This window comes from Anomalospiza imberbis, chromosome 5 (assembly GCF_031753505.1).
Source record: "Anomalospiza imberbis isolate Cuckoo-Finch-1a 21T00152 chromosome 5, ASM3175350v1, whole genome shotgun sequence".
NCBI classification, from domain to species: domain Eukaryota; kingdom Metazoa; phylum Chordata; class Aves; order Passeriformes; family Viduidae; genus Anomalospiza; species Anomalospiza imberbis.
Genome location: NC_089685.1, coordinates 59652053 through 59667412, shown reverse-complemented (window position 1 = coordinate 59667412; position 15360 = coordinate 59652053). Strand labels below are relative to the sequence as shown.

General features: G+C 49.2%; 1 protein-coding gene across 2 annotated transcripts; it reads right to left on the bottom strand.

Moving 5' to 3' along the window:
* Nucleotides 1-1902: 1902 nt before the first annotated feature.
* Nucleotides 1903-8053, bottom strand: HMOX1 (heme oxygenase 1). Of its 2 annotated transcripts, XM_068191109.1 has the most exons (5): nt 7925-8053; nt 7481-7601; nt 4688-5179; nt 3959-4070; nt 1903-2635 (listed from the first exon to the last, which is right to left on the bottom strand). In XM_068191109.1, exons 1-5 carry the CDS (start codon nt 7954-7956, stop codon nt 2499-2501), a joined length of 894 nt encoding a protein of 297 aa, XP_068047210.1. In that variant the 5' UTR covers nt 7957-8053; the 3' UTR covers nt 1903-2498. The 2 variants fall into 2 exon arrangements, with proteins under 2 accessions (XP_068047210.1, XP_068047209.1); XM_068191108.1 differs by lacking the exon at nt 7925-8053 and having other exon boundaries at nt 7481-7807.
* Between the last annotated feature and the right edge of the window lie 7307 nt (nt 8054-15360).

Here is a 15360-nt window from a genome sequence, read left to right as displayed (position 1 = left end):
ATTGCGGGAGCGGGTGATGATACCATTGCGGGAGCGGGTGATACCATTGCGGGCGCGGGTGATACCATTGCGGGCGCGGGTGATACCATTGCGGGCGCGGCTGTGCGGGAACAAAGTGAATTAATTAGTGCTGTAGGCTGCTGGGACAGCTGGGGCCCCTCAGTGCTTCAGGGCCTCAGGACACGAGTCCTGCGGGATGACTTCCTCCTGGCTGTGTGTGAATTTAGGGGGAAGGCTGGCAGGTCGCTGGGTGCGCATTTTGGCCCTTCCAAAGCGTGGTAATGCTCGCCCTAATCGCAGAATGAGCTGGGAAGCGCAGTGCGTGGCAAGGGAGGTTTCCGCTGCAGCCCGTGGGAAATGAAGAGGGTGTTGTTGCTGCAGAGAAACCAGATCTCCTCATAAAGATCACAGATGAGTACAGACAAAGCCTTAGTCTCCATTTCTGCGGACTTGCGGCTCAGTCTGGAATCTTCTATGTGTGACAGCAATGGCTGTGAGATACCCAAAGCACCATCTCTCTTGCCATGAGCAGGGAGGGTATGATGCCGGTCAGAACCCATATTTTCCAACTTTGAGGTCACAGTCAGGCTCTCTGAGGAGTGGAGAGGGGCTGAGTGTGGTGCAGGGTGTTTCTGAGCTCATGGGCATTTGTTTGTCTCTTTGGGATCTTCGATTACTGAGCATGTTTGAATGAACAGAACGGTTTAGTTGGGGTGGTTTAGAGGGACTCAATAGGTAGAACTTAATTCAAATATGAATGAACAAGTTCTTGTATTTAAATACCTATCAAGCCTCATATTCCTGCTCTTCAAACACCCAATTATCTTTTTCAAAAATTAACTCTTTTTTCTGGCAGGCAGATCCAAAGAGGGAACTATTAAAGGAGGTTGGGGAAGGGATGCAGAGTAGAAAAGAGCCTGAGAATGATAACAGTCCTGTTTTCCCACTGCTCATTCTCAGCAGGACCTGCCTTCTGATTCTTGTTCTTTGAGCCGGTTCAGTGCCGGTCATTAAAACAGATCAGCAGGAACATGTCTTTGGGATTAAGGTCGCAGCCAGAACGGGCAGATCATGGAGACAGGTTGATCACAGAGGCTTTCTGGAATAAAGAGAGAACTCTGAGGTGATAACACGGCAGTTTTGTCTGTACCTGCAGTGCCATATCCAAACTGCAGCCCCTCCTGTGTTGGGAGAGCTCCTGGAGCAAGCAGGGCCTGTGACTGGACACAAACCCAGCCCTCCAGATGTGCCTCAGCAAAAGGCAAGGAAAGCAAGCTGTGTGCATGGGCTGCTCCAGCAGTGCTGTGTGTTTGGAGTGCCTTTAGCAATGTCACGTGTGTGCCAGGTCCTGGCACTGAGGGGGGTGGTTTGCCACTTGGGTGAGGGCAGTGGTCGTGTGCTTGGTGCCTCCCATTCAGCCACCTCGACCAAAACCTAGGATGCCTTTAACTTTTGGGTGGTGAAAACACACTTGGCAATTCTGATTCACACTGAAGCTCTTGCAAAGGCAGCCTGGTAACGCAGCCCTTTGCTGGCAGTTCAGGGAGAGCTTCCTGGTTTTGGCCAGCTGAGGGTCCCATCACCTTCTGCTTGTGATAGAAAAGCAACCAGCTCTTATGTACCACTTCCACTCCTTAAAAATACTTTGCACGCTCACTGAATTTCATGCTGCTTCTAGAAATAGAGAGCAGTGTGTAGGAGCTGAAGGAACCTGCCCCAGCTTATAGCAGGTTATAGTTAGCACTGAGTGGGAGCAGAGTCTGGCTCTGATGATAGCTCCCACTTCTGTCTATTGTCATGTCTGTGCAGGCAGCAGCTCCAAAAGACAAAAAGCCAGGAGGAAGAAAGACACCTCCTTTTTCCCCGGGTAAGGCTTTAATAATAGGAAACACCAGGCCTGAAGATTTTACATTGGAATTTATTATGTGTATAAATTATACAACCAGACAAGAATGACACTGTATGTTCAACAACTGTCTTTTGTTTTTCAAAGACCAAAAATAATGGGAAAAAGAAGTAACAAAGACCTACTAGTGTCATGTAAAACTGTCTGTAACCCATGGGAGCCATGTGGCTCCACAGAGAAAGTGATCACAGTATTATCTAGCAGTATAAAAAAACTGAGCAAACAGAGCTCCGAGGAGCTCCGTCTTTCTGAGGAAAGACAGAAGTCAAAGCTGTGTTTCTGATCCTGTAGGGTTTTTGTAGGCACTCTGTAAAGCAATGACAGTTCTTGGCCATTGTTTTTAGCCTTTTCCACCCTTGGTTTTTGGTGATAAAGTTGGTCTCTGAGAAGAGCTCACACCAAGCACAGGAGAAACTTTGCCTGAACTCCCTTACAGCACTCTTTGATTTCGGGGGAGAAAAGTCTCCTAGTATTAGTGGCAGAACCAAGATCACAGTACCCAGTCAGGGGTAATTTCTCTCACAAGGACTAGGGAAGGTGGATTAGTTCAGGGTGAGGGAAGTCACAAAGAGAAGGTGAAGGTCCTGCTTTTTCACATGGCAAACAAGCCCACAGCGACTGTCATGGCGAGGAAGCTGAGCGCCACGATCCACCGCACCAGGGAAGTGGTAGGTGTCGTGTCTGTGTTCCTCATCTTTGTCCTCTCGCCTTCCTTCCCAGCTGCTGGACCTAGATCAAATAGGGAGAAAAAGCAAATAAAGACAAGTGAGAAGAGGTTGTGGCAAGAAGTTGCTAACGTGCAGTGTTTGCTCTTCCCAGTGCCAGAGCACACCCTGCTGGGGTCGTCCAGGGAAGAAGGAGAAAGCCCAGAGCCCAGCTGGGAGAAAGAGTGGCAGCAGGTTCTGCTCTCCCAGTGGAGAGGGGAAGCAGCAGACTTGACCTGGGAATCACAAAGGCCCACAGCCCCTCTGCCTGTAGGTCACTACCAGCCTCTTCCCTTATCTCCATACAGGCTTACACATGCACTGCCCAGCTCCATCAAACCCCTGATGTGTGCAGAAGACAGACAAATACTGAAGCTAGAATTTTAAAAGGCATTTTGTCTCCTACTTCTCACTGATTTAACTTTAGGCATCTAAAGACCTTGGACAGTCTTCAGCACTCCAAGCAATTTTCACAGTACAACTTCAGGATGGGATTCCTCATCCAACACCAAATTTTTCTGAAAATCTTACCTGTATGCATGTATTGGGAAAGGAACGGCAATGTTTCACAGAGAACTTTTAATGCCTTTCCCACAGAAGCTGCTTTAAGCTTCACTGTCCAGAGATACTTAAAGCAAGGTTTGCTTTTCATCTTTGCCGTGGAAAAACTGTGGTTCAATCCAGGATGCACTGAAAACAAATCTCCATTTTTGTTTCAGAATGAGTAAGCCATAAGGGGTTTTTTATTTGAATTGCATGTCCTCATGGAAACCACTCTGCTCTGTAAACATCTGAGCTCACTCCTCACTCAGGTACAAGCCTGATTACATTCCACCATCCACAGCAGTGCTCACTGTAAAGCCAGCACACTCTCTGGAGTGTTTTCAGCAAATACTTCTGGAAGGCAGGAAAATGATCAGAGGGAGATCCAAAAGGACAGGCTGCTGGATAGGACTGTGTCCAGAGAACCTTCTGTCAGCATCACAGCACCACGGCTGATCTGCAGCACCCAAAATTGATGCCTTTGCTTCCGTGAACTCAAGGTCAGTTTTCACTGTGGTGAATGAACCTTACATTTGTTAAAGCCCTAGAGGAGGAGTCTCTTTTTGTAAAGCTTCCTCACTGACACACTTTCTGAAGAGCCCACATGTGTTATCCTTGCTCTGCCATGTCTAGAAGAAGTTTTGCACACAGCAGTGCCTCTCCTTGCACTACCTGCTGATGGCTGGAGAAGAGATGGGGCAAGCACCTCATGCTTGTTTCCCAATGGCTTTTACAAACAAGGACGGAGGGGAGGAGAAGGAAAGGAAGGAGCACTATGAAGCACCTGCCCTTAGAAGTGTCTTACCGTGCTCATGTGATTTGTTGATGTTCCTCGTGCGGAGCAGCTCTGCCTTTGGCTGCACAGGGTGACCATTCTCCTGGCCCTTGGACACCAGCTCCTGCAGTGCCTCGAACATCTGAGAAGAAGGAACACTGTCTCATTATGTGGCCTCCTCTTGTTCTTTCACTGGACCACTTGTCCCTTCCCCAGGCACTTTAGGAACTAAACTAAGACATGAAGCTTCAGTCTAAGTCTCCTGGCACATTTTGCATAGAACAAAAGTTGCCTGTGAGGTCAAGAGGATGTCTTTCAAATTCCTTGTTCTCTTTATAGGTTCTTCCTGAAGCTTTCAGCTAAGGAGAAGACTATTGCCACCTTCTGATGGGAAGGAAAGCAAGGTCCCTGTCACCTAGTCAGAGTGCACAGCAGACCTGTGTAACTTCACCACAGAGGCAGGACAGATACTGTGTGGTAACCCCCACTCCCACTATTAACCCTCATTCATATCTGAATAGTGGCACATGGAAGAGACTGGATTCAAACACTAAGGGAGGGAGAAGAGCTTTTCAGAGACCATTGTTTTATTCGGCTGCCAGGTTGGAGAAGCACGGGCATCCAACTCTGACCAGCTCGCCCTGATCCACAACTTCTCATAAGCTCCCCAGTGGAAATACTGGCCTTGTATTTCCCCTGTAGCTATTTTCTTGTTTGAGAGAGGATGTGGTCTGGCAGGGCTGGCTGGTTGTTACTCACCCGTATATTTAACAGGAATGCTTTCTTGGCCTCCTCCATGACTCTTTTCTTAGTGGCAAGGTCCATCTCGAGAGCATTCATGCGGGAGCGGTAGAGCTGCTTGAACTTGGTGGCATTGGAGACCCCATCAAAGGTGAAGAAAGCCAGCCCTTCCCCAGTGCTGGGCAGCTGGAGGGCCTTCTGGGCAATTTTCTTCAGCACCTGCCCCCCAGACAGATCTCCCAAATAGCGAGTGTAGGCATGGGCCACCAGGAGCTCTGGCTCGTTCTTGCCTATGTAGTGGAGCCTCTCGACATATTTCTGAGTCGCCTCAGGACATGGGATCTCTTCCCTCCAGTTCCTGCCATAGAAGTACTTCAAGTCTTCCTCCAGGGCAGCTTTGCGGTGCAGCTCCGCCGGAAAATACACAGGGGCATAAACTGGATTGTTCTTGTTCCGTTCAATCTCTTCCTCCAGAGCAGAGTAGACGAAGTACAGGGATGCTGTAACCAGCTGAAAGAGAAGAAAGAGGATGAGCTATAGGTGCATCTGTTTATTGTTTTCAAATCTGTGGGACAAATTGTACTACAAATAAAGGTACTCATGGGCACACCCACTATGAGTCACGGACACCTGTGATGTTGCGGATTTCCCACGTGGAAAACAGTGCAAGGTACAGGGAGACACTGTTTAGCCCTTCCCTTCTGCTTGAGACAGCAATCAGGTGAGCCCTTTCCAGCAGATATTGCTCTTACTTGCTCTTAAAGTCTCTGCCTTGCCTTCAAGTTAAAGTCTGGCAGCTTGATGTGATGTAAACTGGAACTCTGTTTAAGCATTCCTGGTCTCTTCCCATTCCCTCAGTCAATAGAGAGGGTATTCCCAAAGGTATCCTTTCTGGTACATTGTTCAAATTTGAATGCTCCAAAATGTGGCTTCCCTTTGTGGGGCCTTGTGAGATGATGACACACCCTGGTTATTTTTCAACATATTCATCCTGTCACCATCTCACCATTCCTGGAAACTGAGGCACCCCCACTCTGCTCACTCAGGCATACAAGTGGGGTTGCCTCCTCGGTTGTCCCAGGGAAACAAGATAAAAGGGATCTGAAAGCACAGCCTGCCTCTGAAAGATGCCTTTGTGAAGGAGTGCTGTGAGGCTGTGTTCTCCCCTCTATTTTGAAACCATTGTTACTGTTGTTTTTCCCAGCTTATGCGATACTTTCTTCTATCTGCCAGCTTTTCCACGTGATCTGAGACAATATAGCTGTGTTCTTTCCTTCCCCAGGCATTCTGTTTTCAGAGGCTGTTACACCTACACCACCCCTTCCTTACCCTGGGACCCCTTGTGAGTAGCAAATGGTAAAAGATGAAGGTGTTGCAGTGGAGGTGAGTTAGGTTTGGGTAGGGGGGATTATGCTGCTCACAGGAGAGAAAGCTGTTTACTTTCTCACAAAGCAGTCAGTTCTGCAATGAGAGAGTTCCTGTTTCAACCTTGTCCCACTGTGCCAGAAAATAGGACTTTGATAAGCACATGGGCAGTGACTGGTTGTGGAAACAAATATCCACCATCTGGGGAGTCACGTAGCAGGCCAGATATATAGGTCTGCCAAGAGAGTAAACAAAAACAGTTTTTTAAACAGTAACCTGTTACCCAGCTTACCGGAAGAGAAACAAAACATGGGAACATTGCCTTCCAAATTAAGCAAAATTGTAGCTCAACTGATTGTTTTCAGAGGCGGGTAGTGGTTTAATGAGAAACATGGCTTTTAAACACTTGTTAATTTTTAAAATCCATGTCCCATCTCATTTGCCTGACAGCATGTAAAAACCATCTAAGAAACCAAGTTTTATTCCTGAAGGTCTTTACAGCTTGCCTGTCTCAAAGATCACTGCCTAACCAATGCCATATTTCTAACAGCAGGAAGTCAGCACCTGAGATTGAATTTATGCTTGGCTAAGTATTCTGAATATCACCTGTCAGAAATAAGCAGTCTCTTTCCTGCTTCTGTGGATTTATTTGCCAAGGAACAATTCAACAACAAAGTAATTAAGCCACAGGTTCAATCGATAGCTGTTATTTGCAAGTCCATGTGTCACTTCCTATAGCCTCTCAGGAATTCTGGCCCAGGTGTTTGCTTTGGTTTTGCTCTTGGCTTTGTTATGTGGCTCAGATCCCAGGAATTGTATCTAGCCAGGTTAGGCTAATGTGTGGAAATGTTTCTCTTTTATCTTGAAAAAGGCAACAGGCTCCTGCTTGTTAGCATCAGACACAGATTGCTCAAACTCAGTCTGGTTTTGAGTTATTGTTCATGATCTCAGCTGTGGTATAACTCAAGTGACAATGCAAAGTTCAGTGCCAGCAATGATCCCACATCCTCGCTTTCTCACCATCCCATCATTATTTCTAGCTGCAGCTGCCTAGAATGTTGTAAATACAGAATTCTCCCTCTTCTGGGCAAGTATCTGAACACAGTTCTATCTCCATTAACTGTGACTGGCAATAATAACATGCAGGCATTTATGAAGAAAGAGAAAAGCAATAGCATTAGTCCCAGCAACCTCTTTGTCCTTTTTCTCCTGTTTCAGCTTGGCTGCCCATTGTGATATGCACGGCCCTTCCCCACCTCCTGCAAGAGGAGCCAGTAAGACCTCAGGGTGCAGAAGTTTGATGTTTTTCATAGGAGATGCTGATACACCATGTCCCCATCCTCCTTACCTGTACTGGCCCCATCCTCCCCACTTTGGTCCCTTCTCAGCCCATCTGATCTAACTGGTGAGGAAATCCCACCCCCAAGCAAAGCTGCTATGAAGTACCTTAAACTCCTGGAGTGACACCTGCCCCTTCTGGAAATTCCTCATGAACGGTGTGTTCTCTGCCTGCTCGTGCACCTCCTTGGTAGCTTCCTTCAACAGTTCTGACAGGTCTGTGGACATCCTGGGGAAGAACAGTGAAACAGGTATTAGAGCTGTGTCCTCTGACAAAACAAATCTTAGCTCTCTAGGACAAAAGGAGGAGCCTGGGATTGGAGAAAAAGGAGCAGAGCGTTCCCGAGAGGTGTAGATGGGACCCAGAGAGCACCCGCTTTCCAAACAGTGTCCTGAGCAAGGAAGACTGACAGACTCCATCCAGAGGTGGAGGCAGCAGCAGCATGCCTTTCCCCGCAGAGCAGGAACAGGAACAGCATTCCTAAAAGCAAGAGGAGAAACACAACACTCCTCTGACAAAATGCTTCCCTCCCATTCCCGTCCCACTCTCACCTTTCGGAGCTGTGGGACTGGGAAGTTTCCATGTTTCTCCACGTCGTTTCTCTCCTCTTCTTCCCTGGTGTTGCTCGTGCTTTCCTGCTTCCTTTCAGCTCCCAGGACAGTGAAGCTCTGAGCTGGGCAGCCTGACTCCCACATCCAGCTTTATACTGCCAGGCCACGTGAGCAGCGAACCACTGACCTCAGTGCGAGTACAAACTTCTTGCAACACAACAGCACTTCCCTTCCCAGCTGGCTGTCACCCTCTCCTGGCCCACAGCCCCTAAGAACCAGAAGGAAGTCACCAGATGCATCTTGATAACTAAGCAAAAACAAGAGGATGTCCAGAAACTTCTCTTTTGAGGGTGCCTGGCTCTGTAACCCTTTCAGTGCCTTGCCCGTGGCAGGCAGAGCCTGGGTACTGCCAGAGGTGCTCGTTGTCCTGGGGACAGCGGGGTTGGACAAGGAGGGTGGATTTACAGAGCTAATGCTTGGGGCACAGAGGGCAGCCTCCTCACCCTTCACCCCAGTCTGTGTGCCTTGCATGCTGCCTGGAGAGCTAATCCAGCACTCCCCTGCTCTAGCACAGCTCAGGTATAACCATGCCATCTCCCGTGTCTGTGCTCAGGCATGCACCAGCTCTGGCCTGCAGGTGCCAGACCTGCCCTTGTGCAGTTCCCCCTTGCCCTTGGCAGTAAACCCTGCCGCTTTGCACAGAGCCAACACAGGTGTGCCAGCACCGATGCACAGCCAAATCCACTCCACGCTCTCCTGCTCATGGAAACAATGGCATCTGATTTGTTTGACAGCTGGCTTCCGTTGTCACCACAGCAGTGTGCAGGGCAGTCTAGGAAAATTGCACACCATCTCCTAGATACCCAGAAGGCTGGGGCAGCTGAAAAGATATCATACAGGACTTGTGGAAAACTGAGGAAGCCTGCAGAGACTTTCAAAGGCAAATAATTCCTCTGATTTGGGAAAAGAGTTGGACATGGTGCTTCTGCCAGTAGCTGTTGCTCTGCTGATTTTTTTTGTTGTTGTTTTGTTTGTTTTTGTTTGTTTGTTTGTTTTGATTAAGTGGTCAGTGAAACAGCCAACAGATGAAGCTGGGCTCTTCTTTCCCACCTGTAGTTATGCTGGAAGCTGGGCTAGCAGGGACAGGTGATGCACTGGCTGGCTGTACTTTGGAATAGCCCAAATTGGTGCTGAGCCCAAGAGAGCAGGGCACTTAGAGCCACCATTCCCCTACTTCAGTGGGTGTGAGAAACTCCCTGGTACAGTGGGGCAGGGGGTGGTGGGGAGGCAGAGCCTGGGTGGAAGGAGAAGGACTGTGGCATCTGCTGTCCCTCTGCAGCCAGCCTTCTCTGTGGATGCTGCCATCCAAGCCGGCACCTCGCTTGTCTCCCTGTCACTGCACCCACACCACTCCCAGCAGGGTTGGGGGCTGTAGGATAAAAAGCTGTTCTAGAAAAAGTATGCTTCTATGCTTTTTTTTGACTCCAGCAGACATCTGGCATGCAGCATTCAGGAGGGATTACTCAGCATTTCCATCCTGACTCAGCCAGACTTTTCCTGTCTTGCTTTTGTCTTTTAAAGCAACAGTGCACGCTGGCAAAAGCAGACACGTTCCATTCTTACCCCCATGCCGCTGCAGACAACTTGCTTGCTTTTCTGAAAGATAAATAAATTTATCAGGATGTCTGAATCTTCAAAGCAAGTGTGACAAAGCCCCAAACATCTCCTGAGAGGGCAGAGAGCAGACAGCCCCATGGCCAGTCCTTCCTGAAAACATTGAAACCACAGTTTGCCACAGTAATGGCCCCAAAATGAACGCTTCCCTCTGGCATAACTCCTTAAAGCTCTCGTTTTCTGTCATTTTCTGTGACTCCTATTCTCACAGGGGAAGCTGGAGCACAAATTGAACCTCTAGTTCTAGTGGAGAGAAGTAGGAAATATATGGGAATTATATGATAACAAGAATTATATTATGAGAATATATTATTCATTTTGTGAAAAAACATGAAAAAAATCCAATCCTCAAGCCTTGCCCCTCCTTTCCCCTGCAGCCCTGGCAATGTACCCAGTTCTTCCCAAGGACTTTATGGGTGCTTTCAAGCCAATGATTCTGTCCCCAGCATGCCCACCTGCCTTCTTCCAGGAAGCTGCGTGCTTGGAGGCCCTATAAAAGATATATCCAAAACTCCTTTTCCCTTTTAATCCAGGATTGTGAATGAGACTGGGGGGAAGAAAGAGAGGGTCTCTAGTCATGTTGCTACCATTCCAGGTAGGTTTTCTGGCTTGTAACCATACTGTCCCAGAACACGGAGCCGTACCTCTTCTGGCTCTTGGGGCTTTACCTTCCCCTGGGCAGGCCACAAGAGATGAAACTCACCTCTGCCAGGAGATTTGCAAAGGTGCAGACAAGCAAGCCATGCCCCATAAGTGATTTATGCTGTCTGATCTCTCTCTGATTTGGGTTTCTTGGGATGGAGCAGCTGTGAGATTCAGCCTAGCTCTCTGGAAAGGCCCAAATACCCTGCAGCAAGATGGAAGGAGAACTGAAAGTGGGGTTTCATCATTTTTGCAGTTGCTGGCCTGGAGCATTTCTGGCCCCTCCAGTGTTCTGCAGCAAGGGCTGGAATTGCTTCTGCTGTGCTGTTGCTGATGGGAGGGAGGTCAGTGCCACCGAGTGAGCCAACGTGCCAGCAGGGGTTTGTGAGGGACCGTCTCCTCCTCAAAGAGAACTGTGGAAGTCACCACTTGAGAGCAATGAACAGGGAGGGAGGTGAGTGCTTTTAGTGGAAGGAGCAAACTGGCTCCCAGAGCATAGTGGGCCATGGGAAATCAGAGGCAAGCCCACATCCATGTCACTAGGAAATTCTTCTTGAATATCACTAAAGTCTCAGAGCTGTGGTCTCCACTGTGCCTGCCAGAAAGCCCTGCTGTCTCCTGCCCTTCCAGTGAGCTGTGGCTGGCTGGTGCCAGAGCGACTCACTGTGAGGACACCAGCAAAACTGCCCAGGGGATTTCTAGCAAAGATGAAGAAAGTAGCCTCAGGCAAGATATTTGTAAAAGTTCTTGCTGGGCTTAAAAGCCTGTCCGCACATCCCAGCCCCTGAGAAAATGCTTAGTCACGAGATGGGAGATGAATGGTTAAAAACAACAGAAAGTTATTGAGGGGTCAGTGCTTCCATGTGGAACAGGGAAGTGGGGAATTTTCTCCTCTTTGTACATTAACAGCCTATTTTGCCAGTAGATTTATGGCCAAAAATGTCTAGTTACACAGGCAGTCACGGGATGCAAAGTCAGCTCTCCTGAGGCCCTTGTGGGTAGCGCTGTTCCGCGCTGGGCTCTGGCAGGCAGCTCCCAGCAGCTCAGCTCGGCTTCCGTGGGGAAAACCGGCCTTAGCCAGCTCAGAGGGGCTAACGGGCTCGCTCAAACCGTGACACAGCAAAGTGCAGCTGCCTGGCTTGCACTCGGAAAGCTGAGTGCAAACAGGCAGCTGCATCATCACTCGGTGACCAGGGTTTGCTGTGTAATGGTACGGGAAAAAGGAGTTACAGTCACTGCTTAAAATGACTTGCTGGAGAAAGGAGTCTGTGCTGGAGTGCACGGGGATATCCTGTGTGTTAATTTGTGTTTACCAAAGGGAGATTACCTCTCCCAGCCCCACCTTGGCTGACCTGACTGTGCTCACTGCTCTCTCAGCATCTAAAAATCCGAATCTAGATCAAAAATAAAGATGGAGAAAAAGGAGGTCGAGAGTCCAGTGCACTGGAAATCCCTATGGAGAGCTCAGGCGCTGCAGCTGTCCATGGGGCTGGCACTGCTGGTACCTCTGGAGGGTTGTATAGACAGGCATGGCTGTGCTAGGCAACCCCCCACACAGGAACCTTGGAAAACAGTGTGGTGGGAGATGGAGGCACAGGCAAATTTCCCAGGATAAATGAAGCAGCATGACAAAAATAGGAAATGAAGATTACAATAAATGTATTCATCAATGTATGGGTATGTGTGTGCTGCAGCACATTGGTGTCTCCAGCACATAGCTATGAGCAAGGAGAGAGCCCGGGCTGTCTGGAAACAGAACAGGGAGAAGGAGGGAGAGCAGAGCAAGTGCCCTGCAAGGCATGTGCCTGACCAGAGTCAGGCAGTGACCTTAAGCACACAGCAGGTTATGGGCACACTGGGCTGAAATTCTGGGAGAGGGTGCATAGGGCCCACCATACTTCCTAGAGTCTTGGTGCTCAAGGGAATCAATCCTGTGTCCAGCCAGGAGCCGCTTTGGCAACCAAAGGGAGGTGTGGAAGGGAATGGGGCAGAGTTAGTAAATAAAAATCCCATTTGTGCAAATGTTTCAGTCAGTGCTGCTGCCTCCTTTGTTTCAGTGCCACAACCGTGGAAAACAAAGTGTGCCCTGACTGCGAGACAGAACAAACTGTGAAACTTTGGATTTGAAAAATCACACATCTGCAACAAAGAGGACCTTGTACCACACTGCTCTCACACCCTTTTCTCAGGAGAAGGAGGAACGGGAAGCCAAATTTTGCACAGAAAGCGAGACCCAAGTCCCCCCTCCCCGCAAGGTTTCCAAATCACCTCTGCGTGGTTCCCTGTGCAGGGTACAGGAGAAACGCCGGGCCGCAGGAAGGGGCTGTTTCTGGAGATTTCTCCAGCTGTCCGGAGCGCTGGGAGCGGGGCCAGGAGCGGCAGCTGCAATCTCAGCGCTGCGCAGGGAGCGCCGCGCCCTGAACAGGCTCACGTGGAGCGCTCCGCCGTGACTCAGCACAGAGCCCCTCGCTCGGCAACCGCGGCGGCCCCGCCTGACCCTGACTCAGCAGGACGCCCACGCTGGGGAAAGCGTGACTCAGCACTAGCGGGAGGCGGCTGCGGGTTTTGGGGCTCATGCCTTGGCGAACATCACTTGCGGCCACAAAATGTTCCCCTTTCAGCTGTCCTTCCCAGAGCCGCAGCCGGTGAGGCAGGAAGGGTTGGAAAAGCTGGTGTTCCAAGCTGGGAAAGCTGCACCCCTCTCTGACCTGGGGACGCGGAGGATTGCTGTGTCCATCTGCTGTGGGACCGGGACGGTCTCTGCTCCATACGAGGGAATCAAAGCACAGGAACACTGGGGTGCTGGATGGGCACCCGGCTTTCCCCCGTGCTGGTGGAAAACAGCAAACCCAGCAACAACGTATGGGAACGAATCCATTTTAGAGAGTGGCATTCAGGATGTGCCAAATTTAAGTGACTTACTCAAGACACACATGTCTGTGGCATAGACTGTGCTCCTTCCTTCACTCATTACCAATGATCGCTCCAGGGCAGGCAGGCAGGAGCTTATTTACCCCACCGAGCTGCTGTCTGTCTTGAGAGGGTGACAGATATATGCTGACAAGGAGAAATAAGCCAAAGAGGGGTTAGAAAGGGCAGATATTACTTCAAAGACCTTAGTTTAGGGCAGAGTGGGCTCAGCATTGCAGAGCCCTGTGCACTATGGAGCTTATAGACTGCAGCTGGTACAGCAAAAGAGCCAGAGCACCCCCCTTTTTGGGGGGATGCATTCCCTAGCATCCCAGGCACCGAAGAATCAGGGCTTTGGGCTCAGCCCTTCCCCTAAGCAGTGCTGGGCACAGCAGGACCTCGGGGTGGTGGCGGCAGCTTTTCAGCTAAATAATCATTAACAAAGTGATGTGGGATTTAGTTCGATTTCCAGGTGTGGTCTGACCGAAGGTATTTGGCAAGAGGTGAGACTGAATGTGCCTGATGTGGGGTGAGCTACCCCCTGACTGCCCGGCTGGAGCTGGTGGTTCATGGTGTGCATGCCAGCACAAAACATGTCCCTGCCTAGGGGCAGTGGGGCACTGCTGGCAGATCATTCACACCTTGGCTTTATTTTTTTTTATTTTAGTTTTTTTTTTTTGGACAAAGACTGCTAAGGAGCTCAGAGAAATTGGCACCTCTCTCTCACTGAGACTGATTTTTTTTTTTTTTTTTTTTTTTTTTTTTTTTTTTTTTTTGTCAAGCAGCTAAAAATAACAGTGAAGTGCCTAACAGCAACCTTTCTAAACACATATTTTCCTACCACTCTGTGCTGGTGAAAGAGACTCCCCTAAAGCCGCAGGAAAGCCGTGTCCTTGCCTCACCCTGATTTGCTTTGTGCCTGATCCATGCTTTTCTGTCGAGATTGGCCAGGAAAACAAGCACCTGGATACAGGCACATGCAGCTTTTCTGTGCTGCGAGGGAATTCCTGGTTCCCCCAGCAAAATCCCTGCTGCAGAGCCCCCAGGGGTCTCCTTGGCAGGGCTGAGCCCCCAGCCTCTCTGTTGCGCAGTGTAGCAACCCTGCACCCCCCATCCAAGACCATGTGGCAAGGGCCAATGTCCAGCCTTTCAGGAAGGCTGCTGGAGACAGCACTGCAGCAAACCTGTACTCATGGGGATTGATCCTGTCTGTGGTCATCTCTACTCCCTTGCTCCTGAGCACTGGAGCACCTACTTTTCCTCTAATTTGTTTATGCCGTCTTCATCCACCCTTAGCAGCACCAACAGTAATCTAAAGGAAAGGGGAAGTGGCTTTATTCTCATTTTGTGAAGGGAGGGAGAATTTTATTATTCAAAACAAACTTTGAGGAAGTTTTGACATGGCAAAGCAACATGAAAGTCCTGTGGAATGGAGAACAGCCTTGCCAGTGTACTGGCTTGGGACAGTTCTGTGCTGACTTTGTGAGACAATGCTGTGGGAAATCAGGACATATTTTTGTTACCACCCTTAAAAAAAAAAAATTATGTACTATTTGGAGGTTAGTGGTTGGTAAAAGAGAAACATGTAATTTTTTTGCCTGTATGAATGTGATGCTGGCATGCCCAGTATCACGCTACCCAAATATCATGGAAATTCTCATTAACTTTTAGTGTATATTTAGTTTTTAGAGACGTCAAGCAACTCTGACCCAGTACAAGGAAGTTATGTCTTTCTTCATCTGGCATAGCAACAGCTGTTCTGGGTCATGCAAAATATCTGTCCAGGTCAGGATTCTGTTCCCAATGTGGTTATTAATGGATGCCTGGGCAGAGCACAAGCACAACCTCTTCCCGTCTTCTGTACAGTCACAAGGTGTGGATGAATGCATGTTCTGGAGTGCTCGCTGTGCGGGGCTGCACAGGGCTGATGGCTGCAGCATACTAGACTACGGAAAAACTTTGTTTTGTTTCTGTCCCCGGAGGTGGCAGAGCCTTCTAAGCAGGTCACTGCCGAGGCAGGGGCTGTCTTGTGCAATCGGGAAGCCCGGGCTGGGTGTGCGAGGGACCACAGCCCTCTGGTGGTCAGAGCGAACAGCGCTGGTCTTTCTCAAACATCAGAAAAAAATCTTAAAAAGGGAAAGGCATCTAAAAGAATTCCTTACAGTGCTGTCATTTTTTTTTTCTTTTTTGCAATCATGAAGCAGTTTTTG

Excerpts from the sequence above, each read along its gene's own strand:
- HMOX1 (XM_068191108.1), bottom strand. The coding sequence starts at position 7,792 with ATGGAGTCTGTCAGTCTTCCTTGCTCAGGACACTGTTTGGAAAGCGGG. Across the intron at positions 5,180-7,480 it reads TGTCACTCCAGGAGTTTAAG|CTGGTTACAGCATCCCTGTA; the intron begins GTACTTCATAGC and ends CTTCTCTTTCAG. Across the intron at positions 2,636-3,958 it reads CAACAAATCACATGAGCACG|GTCCAGCAGCTGGGAAGGAA; the intron begins GTAAGACACTTC and ends TATTTGATCTAG.